Source organism: Denticeps clupeoides, chromosome 4 (assembly GCF_900700375.1).
Source record: "Denticeps clupeoides chromosome 4, fDenClu1.1, whole genome shotgun sequence".
Classification (NCBI taxonomy): Eukaryota; Metazoa; Chordata; class Actinopteri; order Clupeiformes; family Denticipitidae; genus Denticeps; species Denticeps clupeoides.
Window position 1 is genome coordinate 31875520 of NC_041710.1, and position 24659 is coordinate 31900178.

At 43.5% G+C, this 24659-nt stretch overlaps 1 protein-coding gene across 2 annotated transcripts in view; it reads right to left on the bottom strand.

The window, feature by feature from the left end:
• Window positions 1–2549: 2549 nt before the first annotated feature.
• frem3 (Fras1 related extracellular matrix 3) overlaps window positions 2550–24659 on the bottom strand; it is a 29301-nt gene continuing 7191 nt past the window's right edge. For both annotated transcript variants that reach the window (XM_028977804.1, XM_028977803.1), the window contains 22 exons: window positions 22945–23091; window positions 22492–22722; window positions 22274–22399; window positions 21461–21712; window positions 19752–19901; window positions 19327–19536; window positions 19052–19249; window positions 17580–17744; window positions 17221–17403; window positions 17014–17144; window positions 15516–15674; window positions 14956–15259; window positions 14148–14279; window positions 13695–14026; window positions 13320–13512; window positions 12808–12912; window positions 12566–12693; window positions 10871–11005; window positions 10667–10793; window positions 9843–10030; window positions 9586–9732; window positions 2550–3639 (listed from right to left, as the gene is read on the bottom strand). In XM_028977804.1, the coding sequence (XP_028833637.1) occupies window positions 3100–3639; window positions 9586–9732; window positions 9843–10030; window positions 10667–10793; window positions 10871–11005; window positions 12566–12693; window positions 12808–12912; window positions 13320–13512; window positions 13695–14026; window positions 14148–14279; window positions 14956–15259; window positions 15516–15674; window positions 17014–17144; window positions 17221–17403; window positions 17580–17744; window positions 19052–19249; window positions 19327–19536; window positions 19752–19901; window positions 21461–21712; window positions 22274–22399; window positions 22492–22722; window positions 22945–23091 (4283 nt within the window). In that variant the 3' untranslated portion in view covers window positions 2550–3099. The remainder of the gene's footprint in view (window positions 3640–9585; window positions 9733–9842; window positions 10031–10666; window positions 10794–10870; window positions 11006–12565; window positions 12694–12807; window positions 12913–13319; window positions 13513–13694; window positions 14027–14147; window positions 14280–14955; window positions 15260–15515; window positions 15675–17013; window positions 17145–17220; window positions 17404–17579; window positions 17745–19051; window positions 19250–19326; window positions 19537–19751; window positions 19902–21460; window positions 21713–22273; window positions 22400–22491; window positions 22723–22944; window positions 23092–24659) is intronic.

The window sequence follows — 24659 nt, forward strand, 5'->3', positions numbered from 1 at the left end:
GTTTTCATGCCTTCTTGAGAAAATGGGATAAAGCTTATACATTCTGGAACTTCAAAGTCTTTGCTCTTAAACCTCTGCAGGTGAATGCTTGTGTTTTGTCAGCTCCATCAGACACACTGTAATGTATACTGTTATACCGATTGTTTTGTGTAGGAAATAGATATCATTATAATGTTGTCCAATTTCTGTAGATAAAATAATTTGCATTTATAATAAACATACAATGTACTTTGAAGGTAATATAGGTGGTAGTAGCCTAGGGGCAGTGGTGGCCTAGCGGTTAAGGAAGCGGCCTCGTAATCAGAAGGTTTCCGGTTCGAATCCCGATCCGCCAAGGTGCCACTGAGGTGCCACTGAGCAAAGCACCGTCCCCACACACTGCTCCCCGGGCGCTGGTCATGGCTGCCCACTGCTCACTCAGGGTGATGGGTTAAATGCAGAGGACAAATTTCACTGTGTGCACCATGTGCTGTGTTGCTGTGTATCACATGTGACAATCACTTCACTTTTTTTTTTTTTTTTTAGTGGAAACTCGCCTATGAACCAGAAGACCACAAAGACCCAGGTTCAAACCCCACTTCTACCATTGTGTCCCTGAGAAAGACGCTGTCCCTGTAACTACTGATTCTAAGATGCTCTGGATAAGGGCATGTACTAAATGCAATAAATGTAAATGTATTTTACATGTTATGTGTACCACTGATGCTTTTTATGATTTATATTTATAAATCCTTATGAACAAATGCTTAAAAATATAAATTAATGTCACAGAGGTGACTCATTGACCGAAAACTAACAGGAAAACACTAGTGTTTTCCCTTAAAGCTATTAAAAATGCAATATTATAATTTAGTTATAATTCTTATTTAGTTTTGTTTTAGAAGGACTATCGAGTGAAAAAAGCTGCATTGCCTCTTTGTTTTAATACTAGGGCATGAAACAGGGCTGCTCAGAATATACCTAGTTTTGATGATTTTGTTTTTGGTAAAAGTGATTAAAGCAACATTTTTAATACAAAGTATGTTTAAAGTCATTATATTGTTAAGTAACTGTTTGTTTTAGATTATGAAGTCTTTTAATGCATTTTGAATGATAGTGATAAGTAACTATTTAACGGTTTTTTGTCCAAGGTATCAAGAATAGATAATATATTTGTGTGACTGTATTATGTAAAGATTTGTCAAGGAAATTGCAAAACTCTTTATTTGTTCAAACAACATTCATAACGTTCCTTTGAGCTAAATTCTAATGAAGGCATGTGATACCCTGCACCTTGACCCTTTGCATTGTTGCGTCTAACTGTCTGCTAATTTTAAACGAGATATACTGTTTATTTATAAAGTAATGGCGTAATGGAGCTGGGAGTTCAGTGCAAAATGGCAGCTGGTGGAACAGCTGCAGCCATGGCAGCACCCCAGATTTACATATTCCATATTTATGCAACTTCGGTATGAATGCCTTGCAAGTTTGTTATTTTGTAACTTTAAAAAGTAGTGGTTTTAAATTCCTGTTTAATCTCTTCACATTGTTATGTTTAATTCAATGCTTTCATGGAAAATGTGTTAATATTGGCTTTAAGACCAAGTATTTATTAGTTATTTATTAGTTTTAGTTACATTTTAGTAAGATCTACCCTTCATAGTATTAGTCGTCAAAGTACGACTGTCAGCTTTCAGTTATCAGTTTTAGTCAAAATGTGTCTTTAAACATGTCAAATTAGTCAAATGTAAAGCTAATTGGAATCATGGTGATTAAATGTAGGCTAATGCTTTTGAGGTTTTACTTTGCTAATAGTATAGTCATATTGTCAGTTTTGTATGATGATTTTTCTAAAGCAGGTAATCCTCTGGTAAGAAGGATTTTTGAGTCGCATGGGTTGTACTGTACCATTGTAGCTATCCTCTCCTGGCTTCATGTATGTGTAACCCTTACACAGCATGGAGCCTCATTGTGTTTTAAATAAGTAATTAGGTCTGTATACCTGAAATGTGATTTGAATTTGGAGGTCAAGGATCAGAGACACTGTGACACATGATCATATGGATTTTTACATATCATTGAAATATCATTGATATATAATAATGCATAAAGGGCACACCGTGGCATGGAGGCTTGCATAGTGTGGGCTTTACGAAGCTTCTCCAGTTTCTTCCCACCATCTAAAGGTGTGCAGTCTATGTAAACTGGCTGGTATAAATTAGCCATGGGTCTGTGAGAATGATTGTAATACATGTGAATTTCAATTGTCTTAAATTTTCCAAAGACATTTTCTGTGGTGTTGGGATGGTTACCTCTGATGCCCAGATCCTCTCAAACACAAGCTGGTTTTAGGCTGCAGCATTTACTAATTCTTTACAAAAATTTATTTCAGTTGAAGATGTCATGTTCTCTCATTGGAACTTATTCAGTGGATTATATTATGATAGGTTTCACATTTCATGTTTAAATGAAATTCCTTATTGAATTCCTATAAACCTGGCAGGAATAATGTCAAATAGTATGTTTAGGATGCAAGCAGAAGACAAACAGAGAGACAATAACAGAGAAAAGAAGGCACTGTACATGTATTTGGCCATTCAGGTGTAAAAGTACATCAGTGAAGAGAAAAGTATAGAGTTTGGGGTACAGTTTTTTCTATCTATATTTAGCTAGAAATACTGTTATCATTGGTAAACCTCAAATACATTTCTTCATTTTTTATTTAGTCTATTTAGTATCTGCATTTTCCTTTTGAAGTAACATCATCAAAAGATTATATGTACATAATAATAGCAGTCGTATGCATGCCAAGATGACACTAAAGTAGTTTCTTTACTGATGCAAAAAAATAAAATATAAAAAAAATTCACCCTTGAATGACAAAAATACACATAAAACAAACTGCTTTGAAAAGCACCTTATTAATATTATGGGAAAATGTGCTCTGCTTTACAATAACTGTTTAAAAAAATACCTACATTTATTGCATCTAGAATTGCAAAAAAAAGTGCAGCTCCTGTCCGGTTGAATTACCTACAATCTTGCGCGCACACAAACAAATGTACATACAAACAAATAAAATAAAACCTACTGTTTACATATGAATAGGAATAGTTACTGCTAGACCTCAGAGCTGTCCGAGTGCTGCCACAGACTTGTATTGTTGTCATATGCGGCGCTGGATGAGGTGGAATAGGGTGGGCAAGCCTTCTTCTTCTGCTTCTGTCGGACCACAAGTATCAGTAGCACCACCACACACACCAGGAGCAGCAGCCCAACAAAGCCCAGCAGCGTAACCATGCCGGTGGGTAGGACCGAGGTAATACCAGGCCCCTTCCCCAGGCTGCCCTCCACCAGGGGCGTCTCCAGGATCACTCCAGACTCCACAGCCCAGGGCTGCTTCTGGCTCACGTGGAGTCGATCAGAACGCGCCAGGGCGATGTGCTGGATGTTGGTGCCTCGACTGTTCTCCGAGCCAATAGCCTGAATGTCAGGGTCAGACACCGTACGACGCTGTTGACTTTGTTGCCAGCCTGAAGTGTCCTGGGCGAGAACAGACAGGCTGTGCTGATACTCCAGACTGCGTTTGCCCCGGTTTGCATTCTCACTGGAGCGCACAGTGTATATGGCGTGGATGAACCACTCACGGCCTGCTGCTACCTGAAATGGAAGCATGGAACACAAGTCAGACAGTCAATTGTTTAGAAGAATATGTTATAAAATGCAGCTTACACTCAACCACTTAATTTTACTCCATCTGCTCTACCCTTCTCTTGTTCCCAAGGCTGCATGAAATCCAATATATTCCTCGTAATATATTTTTTATTTAATACATATGCTTGAGAAACTAATAACATTATTGTGACCCAAAACATCCAGTGAGACATTGGCTACAGGGGTCCTGTGGTACCTGAGTGCAGGTGAGTGCAGTAAAAGTAATGTAATGTAAAAGTGAAGTGGTTGTATCAGAAGCGAGGATCCGGAACGTAAGTGCGGCTGGCCCTGAAGCAGGAGAGGCAGCTCAGGGGTGGGAAACAGCCAGCGAAGGAACAGGACTAACTGTGGAGTACTGGTAGTTGTGTAAGACAGACGTGTCTCGAGCCAGGAGCAGATGCATTGTCAGAGGAATCGACGAAATCATAAACAGAAACAGAACGGGCGGTCAGCAACATTGAGACCAAACAAGACTCCAAAGGTCAATCCAGAAAGCGTAGAAGCATAGAAGGAGGAAGAAGGCAGCCAGAAAACAGCCTCTTCTGTTTCTGGATTGGTGACCTCGTTGGGGGTCACATGACCCCTGGGGGCCTGGTGGTGCGACGGCAGCCATGGCAGGACCCCCCCCTCTAGGCCTGGCCCCAGATGTGCAAGTAGCTACAGGATGGGTGTCATTCCTGGAGGATCTCCGTTGTCCTGGCAGGGATCCCAGGAACGTGCCTCAGGACCGTACCCCTCCCAGTCAACGAGGTACTCAAACCAGGCAGGAACATGGGGCTTACTCAAAGGGAGCGGGGAAAGGACAAATGGTAAGACATGGGGATGATGTGCCATTGTACCCAGAAGGGACCAATGTATTGGGGCCCCAGCTTCTTGGCCTCCAAGGGCATGGTCCCACCCTTGGTGGAGACCTAGACTCAGTCCCCGGGATGAAAGACCAAAGGCGGACGGCGATGTCAGTCCGCCTGCCTCTTCCTCACTTCAGCAGTGTGGTTCAAGGCTCATTGGACCAGGCCCCACAGCTGCTGAAGGTACAGGTTTACAGCGTGTACTGGGCAAGCGACCGTGTTGGGTGACCAGTAGATGCTTCGAAGGGAGAGATTCCTGTGGAGGAATCAGGAGGCCCTTGTCCCACATCTCCCATAGCTTCAATCTACATGGGTGTGGCTTGGCTGGACATGGGCAAGCTACGGGTGTGGACGGGGCCTGGGGTTGTCTGTGTGCATTGAGGGTGTTTGGCCTTCTTTCCCCATCCTTGAATGGTAAAGGTGGGGAAACCCAAGAATGAAATCATGGGGGTTTGTGTTGAGAAAAAAACCCACTGGCTCTTCATGGTTGGTTTCGCTGCGTAGCAATAGTTGTCCTGTGTGGATGTCCAGTGGGCGTCCATCTGATCGATGTCAGTTAAGTTCATGGCCACCCTGGAGTCCAACAGTGGATGCCCTGTGATGTCATCCAGTAGTGAAAGTGAAGTGCTTGTCATTGTGAAACACAGCACAGCATACTGTGCACACAACGAAATGTGTCCTCTGCTTTTAACCCAGCACCCTTGGTAAGCAGTGGGCAGAAATGAAAGGCGCAAGAGGAGCAGTGTGTGGAGATGATACTTTGCTCAGTGGTACCGCAGTTGCATCTTAGCACTTCCTTACCCACTAGTTTCACCCTTCTTTACTGTGGTGTGAGTGCAGTGTGGGCGAGCCTGAGCTGCATGGGTTTGTCTACCATGGTCAGTGGAGTAATGTGTGGGAGCTTGTGGCTGCGAGAGTGAGGAGGATCATCGCAGCATTGTCGTACAACAATGAAGAGGCCAATCCTGAGAGGTGGAGCTGGCATAAGGGTGGTGGTGATCCAGATGTAGTAGTGCCTGGTGCTGTTGCTGCAAGGCCTCTTGTTGTAGTTGTTGCATGGCTTGATGTTGTTGATGTTATTGCTGTAGCAAGGCCAACAGCTGGCTGAGTGACATACTGTACAGCTGCGCCGGACGGTGGAGAACTCATCCTATCAGAAGCAAGGACCTGGGACACAAGTGTGGCTGGGACTGAGGCGGCAGAGGCAGCTTGGAAGTGGGAGGCAGCCACGGAGGGAACAGGACTAACCATGGAGTACTAGAAGGAGAAGGTAGCAGGACCTGTTGTGTAAGACAGGCTTGGCTCAAGTCGAGGAAGTGACAAAATCGTAAACAGGAACAGAATGGCGTCTGGCAACATCAAGAGCAAACATGAGTCCAGAAAGCGTGGTCAGGGGAAGAAGGCAGTCGTTGTGATACACAATCAGTCCAGAAAAAATACATTTACATTTACATTAACAGCATTTACTAGATGCCCTTATCCAGAGCAACTTACAATAAGTAGTTACAGGGACAGTCTCCCTGGAGCAACTTAGGGTTAAGTGTCTTGCTCAGGGACACAATGGTAGTAATTGGGATATGAACCTGGGTCTTCTGGTTCACAGGCAAGTGTGTTACCCACTAGGCTACTACCGCTAGCTTACAACAACGTGACACAAGCGCGACAATGAGTTCACAGGGTCCTTTCTGTAGGATCCTTTCTCCTTTTTGATCTTTGCCCAATTTTGCTTCTTCTTTTTCCGGATTGGTGACCTTGTTGGGGGGTCACACCCCCTGGAGGCTAAGGTGGTGCGATGGCAGCCATGACACATTGCCATTGTGATACACCACAAGACACAGAGTAACATACCGAAACGTGTCCTCTGCTTTTAACCCATCACCATTAGTGAGTAGTGAGCAGCTATGAAAAGCAGCCAGGGTGCAGTGTGTGAAGACGGTACCTTGATTAAAAGGACCTTGAGGTGGTAGTAGCCTAGTGGGTAACACACTCGCCTATGAACCAGAAGACCCAGGTTCAAATCCCACTTACTACCATTGTGTCCCTGAGCAAGACACTTAACCCTAAGTTGCTCCAGGGGGGACTGTCCCTGTAAGTACTGATTGTAAGTCGCTCTGGATAAGGGCGTCTGATGAAAATGCTGTAAATGTAAATGTAAAAACCTTAGTCGCACCCTGGCTGTGCCCCACTGATTAGCTGATCCAAGATCATGCTTCGGATATAACATGATTTAAGCGAAGTACAGAAATGCCCCCCAGTTGTTTTGATGCATTTTTCGAGCATCATAATCTGATCCTTGTAAAAATAGCTTAAACAGTTTCCTCTTTCCAACTGTTTGTCTGGTTTATATATCCCACCTCTACAGATTCCAGTGTAATCATCCATTTCAATTCAATTCAAATTTTATTTGTCACATACACAGTCATACACAGTATGATATACAATTAAATGCTTTAGCGACTGCTATAGACCACAGTATTGCAAATATTGTAATTATACAGAGAACCAATATGCAAACATTGCAAACATAACCAAAATCAACACTTTTATGTTTTTAACATAAAATATGTGTAACAGGTAGGGTGAAGGTGTGCAAACGGGTAAAGTAAAAAGTAAAAAAAATTGTGCAAGAGCAAAAAATTTGTGCAAGGATTCTGGGGGGACTGGGTCTAGAAGTGATTGAAAGTGAAAGTGCTGGAGTGTATTAGTGTTCATTCCTATGAAGTGTTGTTGTTGTTGAGAGCTTTTATAGCATGCGGGAAGAAGCTCCTCCTCATTCTCTCTGTGTTGGACTTCAGGGAGCAGAAGCACTTCCCTGATTGCAGCAGAGATTCCATTGTTGGGGTGGCTGAGGTCCTTCACTATCTTCCTGGCCCTGGTCCAGCACAGCTTGCTATAGATTGTTTGAAGGTCAGGGAACTTGGTACAGATGATGCCTTCAACTGATCGAACCACCCTCTGTAGGGCTTGCCTGTCCTGCATGGTGCTGTTCCCGAACCAGGTTGAGATGTTTCCCGTCAGGATGCTCTCTATGGTGCAGGAGTAGAAGTTCCTGGGCACCTTGGAGGGCAGTCTGAAGTCTCTCAGGCGTCTGAGGTGGTAGAGACGCTGCCGGGCCTTTTTCACCACGGTGTTGATGTGACAGGACCATGACAGGTGCTGCGTGATGTGAACACTGAGGAAGCACTCCACTCTCTCCACTGGGCTCCTGTTGATGACAGGGTTCTGCTTAGTACTAAAGTCCACTATCAACTCCTTTGTCTTGCTGACGTTCAGGTGTAGATAGTTCCTCTGGCACCAATTCTCCAGATATCCAACCTCCTGCAGGTAGGCCGTCTCGTTGTTGTCGGAGATCAGGCCCCCACAACAGTGTCATCAGCAAACTTAATGGTGGTGGTGGAGTTTGTAGTGGCTGCACAGTCGTAGGTGTACAGAGAATACAGCAGGAGGCACAAAACACAGCCCTGGGGGGCTCCAGTGCTGAGAGTGATGGTGGCTGAGACATGTCCGCACATCCATACTGCTTATGGTCTCCCGGTTAGGAAGTTGGAGATCCACTGACAGAGAGATGATCTGAGTCCCAGGTGCCCCAGCTTGGTGGTGAGTGTGGAAGGGATTATCGTGTTAAATGCTGAACTGTAGTCAATAAAAAGCATTTTAACATAATTTCCCTTCCGAGTGTCCAGGTGGGTGAGTGCTGTGTGGAGGAAACTGTAGTGGGTCGATTGTGGACGGTAGTGAAGAAATGATGAAGTCTCTGACCAGCCGTTCAAAGCACTTCATCACTACGGAGGTGAGGGCTACAGGGTGGTAGTCATTGAGGGAGGCAGGATGGGGTTTCTTTGGGACCGGAACAATGATGGACTCCTTGAAGCATGTGGGGATCACCAACTGAGATAGAGAGAGGTTGAATATCTCTGTGAACACAGGTGCTAGCTGGTCTGCGCCGGCTCTGAGGATTCTCCCTGAGATGCCATCTGGTCCTGCTGCTTTCCGGATTTCACTCTCTCCTCACGTCATGCTCGGTGATGATGAATGCGTTTTTGGTGCTGTCAGTGTCTTGGTCTTAGCATCGCTAATGGCTTTAGCTGCAGCCTCGAAGCGAGCATAGAATGTGTTCAGCTCGTCAGAGACACGTCTGCGTTCGTCATACCGGATGTTGGTCCTTTGTAATCCGTGATTGTTCTTAGTCCCTGCCACAGGCTCGTAGAGTCACTCTGTTTGAGTTGTGACTCTAGTTTCTTCCCGTAGCGTTGCTTCGCCTCCTTCACCGCTTTCCTGACATATACGGTTATACGGTTCCATGTCCCCGGAAGCCCCGTGTTATAGGTAGCGGTGCAAGATCTCAGAGCGTCACGGATGGTTTTATCCACCCCCGGCTTCTGATTGGGAAACGTTTTGACGATCGTTTTCTGCACGGTGTCGTCCGTTAGTTTCCCAATGAAACTCACAACCGCTTCCGCAAACTCACTAACTACTCCGGAACTACTTTGAAACATGCCCCAGTCTGCATCATCCAATGCCTCCTGAAGAGCGGCCACCGATTGGTCCGTCTAGCGTGCCACCTCCCTCTGATCCGGAACCTCATGTTTGAACCTTTGTTTGTATTTAGGCATGAGGAAGATGGCGGCGTGGATGGATTGGGTGGTAGTAGCCTAGTGGGTAACACACTCGCCTATGAACCAGAAGACCCAGGTTCAAATCCCGCTTACTACCATTGTGTCCCTGAGCAAGACACTTAACCATAAACTGCTCCAGGGGGGGGACTGTCCCTGTAACAACTGATTGTAAGTCGCTCTGGATAAGGCCATCTGATAAATGGTGTAAATATAAAATGTAAATTTCTCAAAATTCCCAAATCAGCCACAGCATTAGGTTTAACAAGTGTGGCTGGGACTGAGGTTTCACACGTTCCCTCCTCCCCCACCCCCTTCTTCCCGCTCTCCGTGCTGAAATAAGCACACACACTGATGCCCTGAAGTGTTGTACCAGCTACAAAGAGTGTAACCAGAAACTAGGTGCTACTAGATACTGAAATAGAAGGTACCTGAAAAAGAGGAGCAGACGAGAGGGTGAAGCCATCAGACCCAGGCTGTCTGACCAAAGGTAAAGCTCCAGGTGTATCCAGGGCCAGCGTGGCATCAAACCGGACATCTCCAAACGAGGTGGCCTGGGTTTCAGGCTGGGCCTTGTCCTTTTAGGGAACACATGCATGTTTGTGTTTCGTCGTGTTCATGTGCCTGTTACAAAGGTCTCACATTTATAGCATGGACTAAAGAAACCAAAAAATGTGAAATTACGTACAAGAATCTTGAAGCGGTAGAGCAGCGAGGGCGCATCAGCCAGGCACCCAAATTCCTTATTTGGGGGGTTGTATTTGGGAATATAGCCATCCGTGCCAGTGCACAGGAACACCTTCTCAATGCTGCAGGAAAAGGAGTCACCCAGGTTCTGAACGGGATCCACCATTACACGGCCGTAGATGGGGGACCCTGGAGAAGGATAAAGATTCTCTGATTTCTAGCCTCAAAATACATGGTAATACACATAACTGTTCAAACATTTTTATACTTTTATTTATATACCTATATTAGTGATGTTTCAGTTCCATTCTTCAACATGATTAATGTTATTTATTATCCCATGACACCCCATTGAACTTTGATATATTATGTAACATTAACTGAAGTTCCCCTTGCCTGTCTATGGTCGTGCTGTGGCTAGAAATGGCGATAGGTGTAAAGAGTTCTTTGGATATTCTGCTTCACAGCTCAGAGAGTGGCAGCAGCACCCACAAAACAGCAATTTATCCTGCTGAGTTGGTCACCTGTCGTCAATCTACATCATGTATAAGAGCTGTGTTTTTTCCTGCAGTTTGTGTTCAATGGATTTATATTAACTTCTAAGTCACATTTTAACCTTGTGGTATGTGGTAGTTGCCTAGGGTCTTAGATACTTGCCTATGAAGCTGAAATGAACAAAGTCACAGGTTCAAACTTGGGGGCAGTGGACATCCACATCCAAAATAGGTTTTCGCATAGTAGCTGGGCCTATCTCTGCACATAGTGCCAGGTCCACAACAGAGCCCTATGTGTTTACGTGTGTGTACGAATGTGCATGTGTGTTACCTTCAGTGAAGGCAGCATCTGTTCCCTCTCCAAAGCCCATGAACCCATCAGAGAGCCAAAGGTCTTTTTTAGACAGCAGGTACATCTGTGTGTTGAGGCTGAACTCTGCTGAAACTGGGTCACTCACCTATAAAACAGAGCATTTAGATGAACCCAGTCCACAAACTGCAGGTGAAGATCACTTGAGTGTTGAGTAAGACTGACCTGCTGGAATCGGATATCCATGTCAAAGGTAAGAGGTTCTCTGGGATGACACACTGGTGGGATGCTGAACTCCCCAGCAGGGGATGAGGTGCAGGGAATGAGCTTCACGGAGTATGTACCAGAGTAATCCCTAATCTAGAACACAGACAGCAGGATACTCATGTATTCAAAGTATTCAGAATCATAATTTGCATTTGCATGACAAAAGGTTAGTGCATTATACTAATTTGAATCAAACACAACAAAACACAAGACAACAACAGCAACATTTATTTCATATATAGCCCAAAATCACATACAGTATGTCTCAATGGGCTTTGACAAGCCCTACAGTTGACCCCCTGACTTGACCTATCTGCACACAAGGAAAAAAAAAACTCTAGGAGAGAGAAAAAAGGAAGGAAGAAACTTTGAGAAGGAGTGATACAGAGAGTGATACAGATACTGATACAGTGCAGGGTTGGTGATGATTTGTCCAAGAAGAGAAAAAGTCTTACAGATGTAGAGGTGGAATAGTCCAAAGTGCAGTATACAGCATTTGTCCATGTTTGGAGGTACTGGACAGTGCAGAGTAGGTTTTAGTCCAGTGTCAAAAATGGACATGAAACACTAATTAGGGAAGGCTAATCGAAATGGTCCTGCAGCAATACTAAGTAGCGAAAAGTTTCTCTCTCTCTCTCTGTCTCGCTGTCTCCCTCTGGTCTCGGCTGCCCTGGCTCAATGATCCCTCTGGCCTAATACCCAGTCAAGTCCAAACCAAAACACAAAGTTGTGACACCCAAACAGTAACAAGCAGCAAAAATGTTACTAAAACCATGAACTTGTGCCTCATGCCCTCCAACAAGAATGACAGAATGACTGAATGACACAAAAGGCACAGCCTACTAGTGTTATGATGAGCCGCGGGGAGGGAGAGACTGTCTCTGTCTCCCCCTTCCATCTATTCTTCACTTTCTCTCTAGCACTGTCCTGTTCTCCATGTCTCAACTGCACCAGAGCTCCAGGTTATGGAATGCGAGTGAGGGAAAAACAACATCAGTATCGCTGGATATGTATTTGTGGAGCCATAGGCAAAAATCCAGAGGGGGAACAGAGGGGACAAGAAAACCCAAAAACCCATAAAACACAAAATGCTTTTTATTTGAACAATATATTAATGTTTGTTGAATGCATAATACAAGTTGTGCTACTTCAAAAAAACATCTGTCTGTTTCTGAACTCCTGTGTACTCCTTTCATTCCCCTACCATAAAGATCATTCTTCACTGATGCCTGCCTGAATTCATTCCCATCCAATCCATAATAAACATTCTTCTGTTGAGCCTACTAGGTGGCGCCATATCCTTGTGTTAGTCTATTATTTAAGTCTCCTCTTTCCTGCCTCCACTTTGTGCATTTCTTGATATGGAATCTTTGTAGCGGTTTTAATTTCAATTTCAGACACGCCTGAAGATCCACCTTCATTTTTTTTATTGTGTTGTGTTTCTTTGTAAAACTTAACCATGTTGTGCAATTGTGCATCACTTCAGTCAGGACAATTTGCATGCAGAAAATGTTACGTAATGCTGTACTAATGCTGTACTGAATGTGTTTAAAGAAGGAGAATATCATCCTTTCCAGGTTAATGAATTACTAATTTAATATAAATAACGTGGCAGCAAAAATGTAAGAATGTGGAAAAATGATCAGAACTCACTGCAAAGTCAGATACAAAACTCCACTGCTGCATGGGCTGGTTGTATGTGGGCTCTGTCCGCACCAAGGACAGCATGAAGGTCAGCTCAGGGTGGTCCACCGACATTACCATGGATGTTAGAGATGTCCCTAAATGTAATTATGAAATAGCAAAAATGGCAAACAGCAAAGTATTATTTTCATCGTGTGTGTTTCCAGCTGCCACCTCAACAGACAAGATAAATAGAGCTAGGGATTCCTCACCTGGATGTGACAAGACAAACTGTCCCCTGAAACGAGCTTCAGTTTTAAAGTACACCACCAAACGTCCCTCCTCATTAATACGCATGCTGGTTGGGTACATGGCTCCTGTGATATGAACGAAAGATTGAATGAATGACTGGGCTCTGTCACGTACTGCATACATTTTTGCTGTTAAATGTATTCATTTAATAAGAAGAGCGTGTATGGGTTGAAGCAGTGCTGTTTAAAGAGGAGGTGGGAATGTGAGAACTCTCAGAGCCTCTGATGCAGCGATTATGTCTTTGCCTCAAATTGTGATTGTCTAAATGCAAAATGATACATATCGACATATGTCATTTAAAATATGATTTAATATAAGCCCTCCTTCTTAAATCTCCCTCAATATTGCTTCAAGACACGCCCAATTTTAGTTTCATTTTATTCATGTGAACAAATTTACATGCCAAGATTTGCCAAAATCTGTGAAAACGAAGTCCAAAAGTGTGATAATTAATCATGTCACCAAACCTTACCCTGCAGTTCAGCCTCGGGTGGGCTGCCAATGCCCTCCTGCCACAGAATGGCCGTGTCATACACAAAGGTGAGCCGCAGCTCCGATTGTAAATCAAAGTGCTGCCAGCCACCCACGGCCACCGGAGAGTGGAAAACGTACGAGATGAAGAGCGGAACACGCAGAGTCACGTAGGACTGCACAAGATTTAGAACCTGCCATGGGAAGAGAACGCAGGGGTGAAATAACAGACTTATTTCAGGGTTCTTATTTTATTAACTCTCTTTTGTGTGCCATGTGCAAGGGATTTCTGGAGGAATTTTAAAGAGTCACACACATTTTCTTGAATTTTTGTCTGTGAAAAATGTGCTGTCATGCAAACATTTGGCCACGTCACCTGTCCATCAGTGCCAACTGAGCCCCCACAGGTGTTGAGGAGCTCAGACATGTCATAGTAGCTGTTGAACTCCCACAGGCAGGCCTCCAGGTTGAGGTTTCGGTAGAAGCGCAGCGAGTTGGTGCTTCGCATCGCCACGCTGTACTGGTAGGGTGACGTCTCACCAATAATCTCTGGGTTCTTAGTGGCATCAGTGATGAAGCCATGACCTGTTTGGATCTCGTTGAAATCTAGCAGGTTGGAGCAACGATGGTTGCCCACACGTGTGCCATCAGGACTTAGTGTCAACTCGAAGTTGGAGAGAGGACGTGTAGATATGATGGGTAACATACCTAATTACAAAATACAACAACATTGAAGAGAGATTTTTATGGAATTTAATGATTCAGTGTGCTTTTTCATGAGAATGTCACTGAATGAAAGGCTCGGACAGAGTCAGAGCCTCTAGCTCACCATCCATATGTGGCATGATAACAGTGAGCTTTATTAGGTTGGGGAAGTCAGGATCGTCGGGACCTGTGTAGCGGATCTTTGCAGAGAAGGGTTCTGCACCAACTGTACCAGGGATACGGGGCTGACACATACCTGTAGAGAGATCCATAAGCAATAGAGAATAAGCAGTATAATGTGAGCGAATCTGTACATGATTGTGTAAATGCATCATCTTTTATACTTCTTTTCTTAATGACATGATGCAAAAAATGTTTCTATAAGTTCATGGATGACTTCGCTTCCATGTCAAATTCACTCACCCCCTAACTTGTTGACTTTTCTATTCCTATTCATATTCTTTCTGTTGGCTCACTTGAGTAAAAGCTTTTTGAGGCAAAAACTAGCAATGCAAAGTCACCTTACTAAAAAATGTCACATTTTATTTGTAATGTCTAGGTGCCGCTGGGCTTATCCATCTAGCGCCTGGTTGCCTGATTATTGGGTCCTGATGACTTTTTAGGCCGGATTGATCAGGACCCTTTATAAGTGAGTATGCATGAGAGTTTTTCACAAGAGTTGTTCCTGCATTAATGTGTGTCCATTACTGTATTGTCTGACGGCCAGTCACATGTTGCCAAGTTTTTGAGTTTGTTAATTTTGCCATCGTGCCGTTTTTATTTCTGTTTAATCAAAATATCAACCTTCAGCTCATCCTCAATCCTTTACCCACGCATCATGACAATATTATTTAATTTTATAATATCATACACTATATTACCAGAAATATTGTGACAGACATCAGCAGCAATTTTTTTTTTCTGTCTCTTACCCTGTTGTCGGCTAATGGTGACTATAGGGGAGCTGAGCTCCAGCCCTGCGTCCCCATTGGCGTTGAAGGCCCGTGCAGCGCACTGCACTCGCGAGCCTGCTTGGAAGTAAATTGAATCCAGTGTGATGGACTTGCTGTTGGTGAAGAAGGTGTTTGTGTCCAGCTCACGCATGGGGCTGGTTACCCCATCTTTGCCACTAGGTGCACTGACAAGCCAGCGGTACTGCGTCAGAGTATTGTTGATGTGCTCGACTGAACAGATGGAGCCCGTCTTGTCAAAGTCGGAGTATTTTGGGTTGCAGGCCTGTTGAAGTTACAACACAAATTGTATTAACTTTGATTACTAATTATTTTTTAAAGTTTGGTTGGTTTCTATTGCTTTTACTGCCTGCACTACAGTCATTTAGCAAGTCTAAATAAATGAACAGATGACACCTTGTCAGCCATGTAAGCGTCATCTTTCAGTTGACACCAATTAAGCACAGAGAATCTGAACTGCTGACACAATTAAGGCATGTGGTTGCCGTCAGTTTAAAAATAATTTGGGCTATATAACTCACCGTCACACAGACCACTGGATATCCATGGGGAGGCTGGGGGTGATCTTTAGCTTGAGCCGTGTCATCATATATCAGCAGAGAGACGACCTGTGGGACGGCTGGGAAGGTGACATCAGCCACAGTGTCCATTTCCTCAATGTACACAATGGCTTTGCTCATCTGAGGGAGGAAACACACTGCATGAACACACCAATGTTCTCAGAATCAAGTGTAATACTGTATTAAAGCTAAAGTTTTTGGTTTTAAGAATTTTGTGTGTGTATGCTGTGTGTGTGTGTGTGTGTGTGTGTGTTTTAGGTCAGTGTGGCCATGGAGATATTCCCATCCTAGCTGGGAGACACTTCCCCATTTCAGGCAACACTGATGAGGCTCAGTGACACAGACAGCTGCTGTTTCAACTATTTTTTCACATGCTCCGTGCATGCCTGCACACACCATAACGTTGGGGTGAGTGTCTGTTGATGTCAGGGCTTAACCTATATCCATGTGGAATGTCGCTGTTTAAATGAGTTTGTGCGAGGGTTGTGCTAAATTCTGCAAAATGTTGCTATTTTCTGACCACTGAGCACACACATACCGTTCACTCACTCATACCTTCTGACAATTTGGTCGCCAATTCACCTATTGTGTTTGCCTTTGGTTGATGGCAGAAAACCAGAGAACCCAGAAGATCAACTGGGGTAAGCATGCAAACTCCATAGCCAGTATTTGAACACAAAACATTGGATGTGTGAGGCCACAAAGCCATCGTGCAACCTTTACTGATATACATTTGGATTTATCGTGCTTTACCAGCAACAGGTGAAGTATGAAAACAATAACACATGTAATGTGCATGAATAAAAATGAATTGCACACTAACAATTGCTAAGAACATAAGTGCACAGCAAAATTTTATTAGTGGAGGAACAATTAGTTCGAGAACATTGCCGAAAGAACTTCTCATCCTGAAATTCTTTACATCCTGAATTTCATGGAATTTGTTCTGTTCTGATCCTGACATTCTGTTTCCTGACATCCAAAATTGGCTACGCACAGGAGAAGTGTTTGTGCCTCCTTCTCACCCTCAAAAGTGAAAAGTGAAGTGATTGTCATTGTGAAAAGTGTCCTCTGCTTTTAACCATCAAACTTGGTGAGCAGTGAGCAGCCATGACAGGCGCCCGGGGGAGCAGTGTGTGGGGACGGTGCTTTGCTCAGTGGCACCTTGGCAGATCGGGCTTCAAACCGGCAACCTTCCGATTACGGGTTTGTTTCCTTACCTGCTAGGCCACTACTGCCCCATTAGGCAACCACTGTTCCATTTGGCAACTGCTGCACCATTCAATTCCAATTTAATTTCTTTCATCAAAATCTTGTTTGGATAAAAGTTATGAATAACACAATAGGGAACAGCAGTGGCAGGCATGTGCATACGTCGAGGTGTACGCAAATAGTATGCAACGTCATTCCCAGCTAATGAATTTTGTGGTCTGTGAACGAAGTGGAGTGTTGAACCGACCTGTGTCTCTGCTACCATGTACTCATCAGGTTTGAGGTGGACAGTGAAAGCCTCCCTGATCTCCCTCTTCCCATCATACAGGATCTGAACCTCCACAAAATGCTCCTGCTCCCCTTCTTTAAACTCCATCTCTGTATAGGTGACACAAACACCATGAGCATATGAATGATTACTATTACTAGAGTGTTTTTTTGTTGCAAAACCAACCTTGTGATACTGGGTTGTAGTCCTCTCCTGAAGTCGCAGAGCCGTCTTTTGTGTGGACTCTCACGAGAGACACTTTTGATGTGTCTCCAAGTCGCAGAACAGGTATCAACAGAACAACCACCTGACCGGGAACCTGTGGCTCCTTCACACTGTACTTATTCTCAGAGAACTGGATGATGGGCTCTGTGAAACACAAAAAATTCAAACCATACTTAAGCAGGATTTATATTCTGTAATAATTAGTGCTGGGCAAGTTAATTATAGCAGACATTTATTTATTTTATATCTATTTTTTAAATATAAATTAAATGAATTAATTAATAAGGTGTGGCTCTGACTAAGACTGTAGGTTTGCTTACTGTCTTTGTGGTCGGTGATGGTGATGATGGTCTCCTTTTGCTCTCCCAGGGTGGCTCCATATGGAGACTTGCTTGTGGGTGTTCCTAGGACTAGACGGAACTCCTCATCTTCTTCATGAATGGAGTCTTCCATGAGTTTCACAATGCATGGCTTGTCACTCTCACCTACAGGTTACACATATTTATAGTGAGATCGAAAAATTAAGAATGAATGTAGTGGGGCTCTTCGTTAATACAGGGGGCTAGTTATCTGGCCTGGGTGTACATGGCTACTCCCAGCCAACACACTTCCAGATCATTTACTCATTAGGTTTCAGACCAAACAAGACATCCAGTGAAGGCGGGGTCCACCACAAAATGTAGGCGTGGTTAATGCCATCACTTTGCTACACCTCACCATTCCACCAGATATTGTAACTTTACCAAATTATTTCAGTTAACAAACTATAGTTTTTACAGTTCTGCAGTTTTCACAAGCTATTTCCCTTTCAGATATATTGGCAACAACACTTCACACTTCAAAGTTCACCGGCAGGCCTACATCACCCGAAAGAAGACCGCCGTCCTTGCGATGTTGTGGAAGGATAATACAATTGAATTTAATTGCTATAATCAACCTCTCCTCAATCTTGGTTACAGAGCCTGCTTCATCAATTGCAGACCAATGCATCACAGGTCACAGAGGTCAAAGTTCAACCAAATTCAACTTTGACCGTAGTTTGCACAGAAACTCACAGAGCGCCACTTTTCATTTTGCTGTGTGCCATGTAAAATCATGGCATAAAAAATTATGGCTTTGAGACCACAGTGCAGTGCTTGCCGCATTCAGTCTGAAACCGGCTTTAAAGTATCCTGCAATAAAACTTTCTGGAGACCACAAGAGGTGTAACATAATGTTTTTGTCCACAATATGGCAGCTTTACTGTTGATTGCTAATATTACTCTGGTTATTAATATCTGCAGCATCAAGTTTAAGCTAAATTTAAATTTATTTCTACCTGAAAAACTGATTTATCAAAAACCACTCTCACGATTTCTGAATGTCAATGCATGAAGTGATTAATTACAAGCTGGTTTGTGTAAATTCCCTGCCATCATTGCAATTCTATAAAGTCGTGAGTGAAAATGTGGGAATCAGAGATTCAATGTGCTGATTCAGCCACACTTGAGATGAATATGAGGCATGCAGTGATGGGAAAAGACACTTTATAGACACTTACAAAAGAGCCGACATTAGCCGACAACAGGGTAAGAAACAGAAAAAAAAAACTCAAAACAATTTGCTGCTGATGTCTGTCCCAATATTTCTGGTAATATAGTGTAAGTTAAAAAAAAGAACAATTTAAAATAGCCTATGCTGACTGGGTAGAAAAATATGGCCAATTTTTATTTTGTATTTGAACAGGATTATGGTGATTTATTGGTAAGATCAGCATATTGAGGTTTTGGGACAGTGTCCAGTGAACTCTGACCTGGCAGGAAAGTGATGATCGAGGCAGCAGCATTGGGCCTCTCCTCATAGTCCATCATGACTTGGGCGGAGCCCTGGCGGGTGTAGCACCGCACGGTAGAGCTCAGGCTGATGTCCCCGCTGCGATACAACATGGCCCGGATTTCTCCATCTGCCTCGTCCACAATGTACGTCCCCTCCTTGAACTGCACCTTTGGCACTGTGGACACAGTGATCAGTGTGAGATGTGTGTGTGCATCTGTGTGTGAGTGTGCACTTTATTGGCATTCAGCTCACAATCAGTGACGGTGTCGTTAATGGTGATGGTGGTCCTGCTTGGTTCCCCCAACACAGCGTTCATTGGCATACGCAGGACCAGGTCAAACGTCTCAGGCCCTTCCAGCTGTGGCTGTCCCAGATCATCCAGTATGGTCACCCTGAAAGTCTGCATTGTCACACCCGGAGCGAAATCCAGATTACGGCTGATCCCCACGTAGTCAACTCCCGCTGTGCATGATGAAATGACAGAGCGTGTGTGAATGACAGAGTCTAGCGCTTCCTAAAATTCCTCAATGGGCTGAAAATGTGGGTGAGGATTGCATCAGAGGTCCCCAAACAGCCATGGTCACAGCTCAACCAGCACTGCCATCTAACCAAATGGAATATAATTTCATATATAAATCATGCACAAGTGTGATGTAGCACTTGCAGTGAGTTCTCACCTTCAGCTGAAACAGGCTCGCTCTTGCGAGAGCGAACCATCACTGTGGCGGTTTTGGACAGATCCGTGCCGGTTCTCCACACCCTGATTTCAACATAGCCACTGCTCTCATCCACAGTGTACCCTGTCTCTCCAAAAAACAGCGATGGCTCTGATGGGAGAGGGAGTCAGCAGGCATGATATGCGAGAAAAAAATATCAAGTCAGTATAAGCTTTATTCAGTTTGTCACATTCATTTTTCAGATGGTTTAAAAGAATTGTGTTTAGCGTATTGATGGTTTCTCAGCTGTGAGTCAGATCTACAGCCAACAAAGAGACAGTGTTCGTGGTATGAAAACCAAAATGGAACAGCGTGTCCCTTATGCTCGCAAAACCCCAAATCTCTTTCAGTACTTCTCACACACAAACATAAAACACACCAGTTATACCTCCATAAAAACCTATGTTATGAATATGTGTACCAATTCTTCCTATTCTCAGATATGGGTGTGACTGGGTGTCATATCTGTTACTGTGGAACACACAATCATTTGAATTTATGTTTCAAAGCATCGTGCTTTTTAAAAGGAGGCGAGGATTAGTAAAATATTGTTTAGCTTTGGACTATGAGAAGAAATGTAATGTCTTAAATTTGATTGATATTAGGGGAGCATCTGTCAAACATGGATAGTGAATAGATTTTTAATTCCCTGCAGCAAACATTAACTTTTTCATTTCAAAATCATCTGGAAGTCATAACAAAATCATAAAAATTTTACTACCAGCAAAAATAACTCATAAAAAGTGACAGTTCTGTACATGAAATTTCAAGTCACTGGCTAATTTGATGAGCCTCGTGGAAAGGTTTACAGATAAGGTCTACACTTCTATCTGTTCTCTACCGTCAGTTGTATCAGTCGCCATTTGTGGTCACCTGACTAATGTTGATAACTCACTGCATGAAATAGGTCTGAGAACCACACTCCTGAAGAGCCTCTGTGTTCTATGGGGAGAACCAAGCTAGTTTACATGCTAGTGTCTAGATGAGCTGGAATCACGTAGATGACACCAAAACCTGTGAGTGACCACAAATAATAGTGGATATGCCATGCAAAATCACAAGCAAGTGTTTAACAGTTATATGGCAATTGGCTTCAGCCCAGTCCCTGTGGGGTGATGGGCTTCTTTTCACTGGGTTAACAGTAGAAGAAGGGAAGTCCCGATCCGCCAAGGTGCCACTGAGCAAAGCACCGTCCCCACACACTGCTCCCCGGGACACTGTCATGGCTGCCCACTTCTCACCAAGGGTGATGGGTTAAATGCAGAGGATTTCACTGTGTGCACCATGTCCTGTGCTGCTGTGTATCACATGTGACAATCATTTCACTTTAATAAAAAAATTCACTTTAATCAGATGGTAGGTGGTAGACAAAGTCACAGGTTCAAACCCCACTTACTACCATTGAGTCCCTGAGACATTTAAACCTGAGTGTCTCCAGGGGGGCTGTTCCTGTAACTACTACATGTAAGTCACTCTGAATATATATCATTTAAAGTCAGTTCCTGGGACAGTGTGTTGAGTTAGGTTCACAGTGTACATCCATGTGTACACTGACACAGTCATCAGATATTTAAACATATTTTAACACCAATTTTATTTCCTGGAGTCAGATTCAGTTTTAATGTAATGCAAAAAGCGAAATTACTGTACAGTTGGTCAGTGTCACTCACCATCATCACTGTCAGCCAGAATGACCACTCGGGCGCTGGGAAAATTGGTGCCCACCTGGCCACCCATGGGCATGCTGAGGGAGACATTGAAACTCTCCTCTTCCTCATAGAGGGAGTCGTCGATGATGATGATGCGACAGGCCTTCTCCCGCTCATCCTTGTCGAAGCGCAGCACACTGTTGTGGTCCTCTGGCCTCGTGATGTAATCAGAGTAAGACAGCACTGAAGTGGGGGTAGTGCCGATGGCACTGCCTGAGTAAAAAAGCAGGCACGAGAACAATGCATTTAACTCAGCACTTTTATTTGATATTAAAGCTCAGAATGTGAGCCATATGAACAATTTCAAAAGGCACAGTTTTGGGACCAGACGCTCATCACATGAAGGTGACCAACCCGGATCCAGTTCAAATCCTGTCATGGAGGGTGTGCCAATTCGTTTTTAAATCCAGTGATTCCCAGGACTGAGGTTACATCGGTCAGAGGTGAAGTTCCAATCTTCTTTTTATCCCCACAATTCTGATCTCCTTGTAATTTAGTGCTGTTAGTGTTGAGTTCTGTAGTGAATAACTCCTTGTAAACTGATGCTATTATGATTGGTTTTACTACACTTTCCAGACAAATAAGCCATTAACTAAGCGGAGATTGGGTACGTGCACTGCTTTGGGCAAAGATCATTTGAATTCCTTATAATAAATAATAAGGTAATTTTACTTCTCTTCTCCTGGTCCATGTAATGTTTACTGGCACCTTTACACAACAGTGCATTTGCAATTGATGCCCTGATGTTGAATAAAAAGTCAATAGTATTCTGACCTTGCTGAGTGTAGCAGATGACCATCAACTCCTGACTGACATCTCCAGACCTGTGAACTGGCACCAGAAGCTCACCAATGTCTTCCTCTATATGGTACTCTGCCTGTGGGATGAAAACTGTGGACTCTGCAAGACAGGCAATAATGAGTTGTATATGATACAAATATGCATTTTTAATATAATATATTCATTTATCACGTTTTTTTTTATTTTCTTACCATCACCAGGATCCACAATTTCTACAATCGCTGTGTCTGGGAATTCAAGCACAGCCATCACTGGTTCTGACAGCTGGATCTCAAAGGTTTCTGACGTCTCAAATTCCTGGTCTGTGAAGATTTTGACACGCCATGTGGCCCGGGTCTGACCAGGGTTAAACTGGACCTGTTTCTGGGATTTGCCCTTGAAATCCTTGTCCTTCTCTGCTGTGCCATCTTTAGTGGCAATGCCTGGAGGTCAGGTCAGACAATGAAATTGCATTATGTTAACACACAGAGAATTGAAATGAAAATTAGTAGTCAAAGAACGTTATATTTTTCAGAATATCATTCGACATGGTTGTCACAGAAAGAAGGATTTTTTTTTTCACATTCATTGGAACATATCCTTAACATGTCCTTAACATTTATATTAAGGACAGAAGGGAATTAAATTAGTGTGGTGATACTTACTGACAAATGAGGTCTCTCCTAAGTAACCTCTTCGCTTAAGAGTCACTTCAAGGAACTTGGCATCCTCATCCACTAAGTAAAACTCCTTGTCTAGCGAGATCCAAGCCCAGTTTAACCTGAACGGCTGTGGCTTCAGCTTGTTGGCCCCTAGACAAACAGAAAAAGTCATTACTTGGGCAAACTGGCAAATCCTGTCCCTGCATTACACTCTGTGAGAATGTGACCCAATCAGTAGCCATACTGATTCCAGCCACGCTTCCCAAATCTTCATAATCTCAGTAGCATGTGTGTGTGTGTTTCATTTCATCCTTTTCTTTTGTCTTTTCTTTTCTTTACCTGCACTCCTGGGTCTATTGAGAGAGTAGATGGAGGGAGTGATGGAATATAAAGTAAGAAAAAGGGACCTAATAGTTTAAAGAAGGCACACTGTGAGAACAGAATTATTTTCTCAAATTCGAACAAATTATTTTGCTAACTAGATGTCAGATATTACATCTGATTATTGGTGTAACGGTTCCCATAAAGGGGAAAAGACGAGGGGAGAAACGAGGGTGTTGTGACTGATGGGACAGAGTCGGCTTTGTCCAGTTGGTGGATTGCAGACAAGGCACAGATAAAACTGTATATGGCAAGGATACATTTATACTAATATTCACTAATGATTATGACTGATTTCTGGGGGTGCAGAAGACACAATTCACACACCAGGATCAGACACGAATAGTTGTATTCTGTATCCACTACCCCAACAGTCAAGGGTTCCCATAAATCTATCCATTGAAACTGACGGAGAAGAAAGGCACCGCACAGTCCTGCCCAGAGATCAGGGGTGGCAACTGATGACCATAAATCTTTCTGGGACTGTTGACATGGACGACGGTCCAAAAACACTGATATACACTGAGCTGTCACATGAAGTAGACTGTGTGAACAAACTGTAAAGAACCCTTTCTTTTCCAAGACAAATACAAGACCAATACAAGCACAATGGTTCCTAATGAAAACTCATTTTCAGCCATGGACACCTCGTCCACCTCGAACCACTGTGGACGCTTCAGGGCCACTGGCCTGTCAGTAAAATACAAGAACTCTGACAGGTCCCCAGAAATCATTACACTTAAAATGGTGCAAATATCAACAGGCAGCTGTTCCCTCAATTCATCTAGTCTGGATTCCCTCCTGAGTGTTATATTAGCTGCAGAGATGACGGAGAGTTTGCATGATGGGATCACGCCCAAAGCAACTTGAGAATTCTCTCTCCCTTACGGTCTCAACCTCTGCAATGCTGTAGGTGTGGCACCTTCTCATACCCTTTCACCATGGATAACTCACCCTGGCACCTACAACAGCAGAGCAATGCAGCTGAGCTGCTGCAAGGTAGACAGCGGCAGCATCAGACCATCAGACCTGACTTGTGCAAAATCAGAATCAGAATATCAGAAATTGCACAGTTGCAAGGAATAGCCCCCTTCAAAGTGTCCTGCACTCCCATCCACCCATTTGTGCCTGTGTCCATTGGAAAAATCTAAGCGTTTTTGTTTGGCAGGACCCTTTGGATTAACAGAAAATCAGAACAATGGGGAAGGAAGACAAAAAAAAGCTTAAATTCTGTTAAGAAAATGGTCAAAAACCCAGCCAGAGGTGCAACTTATTAAGTGGCATTCAGTTTGAAGGGGCATTCAGTTTGAGCCTGTATATATACTTTAACCAACATG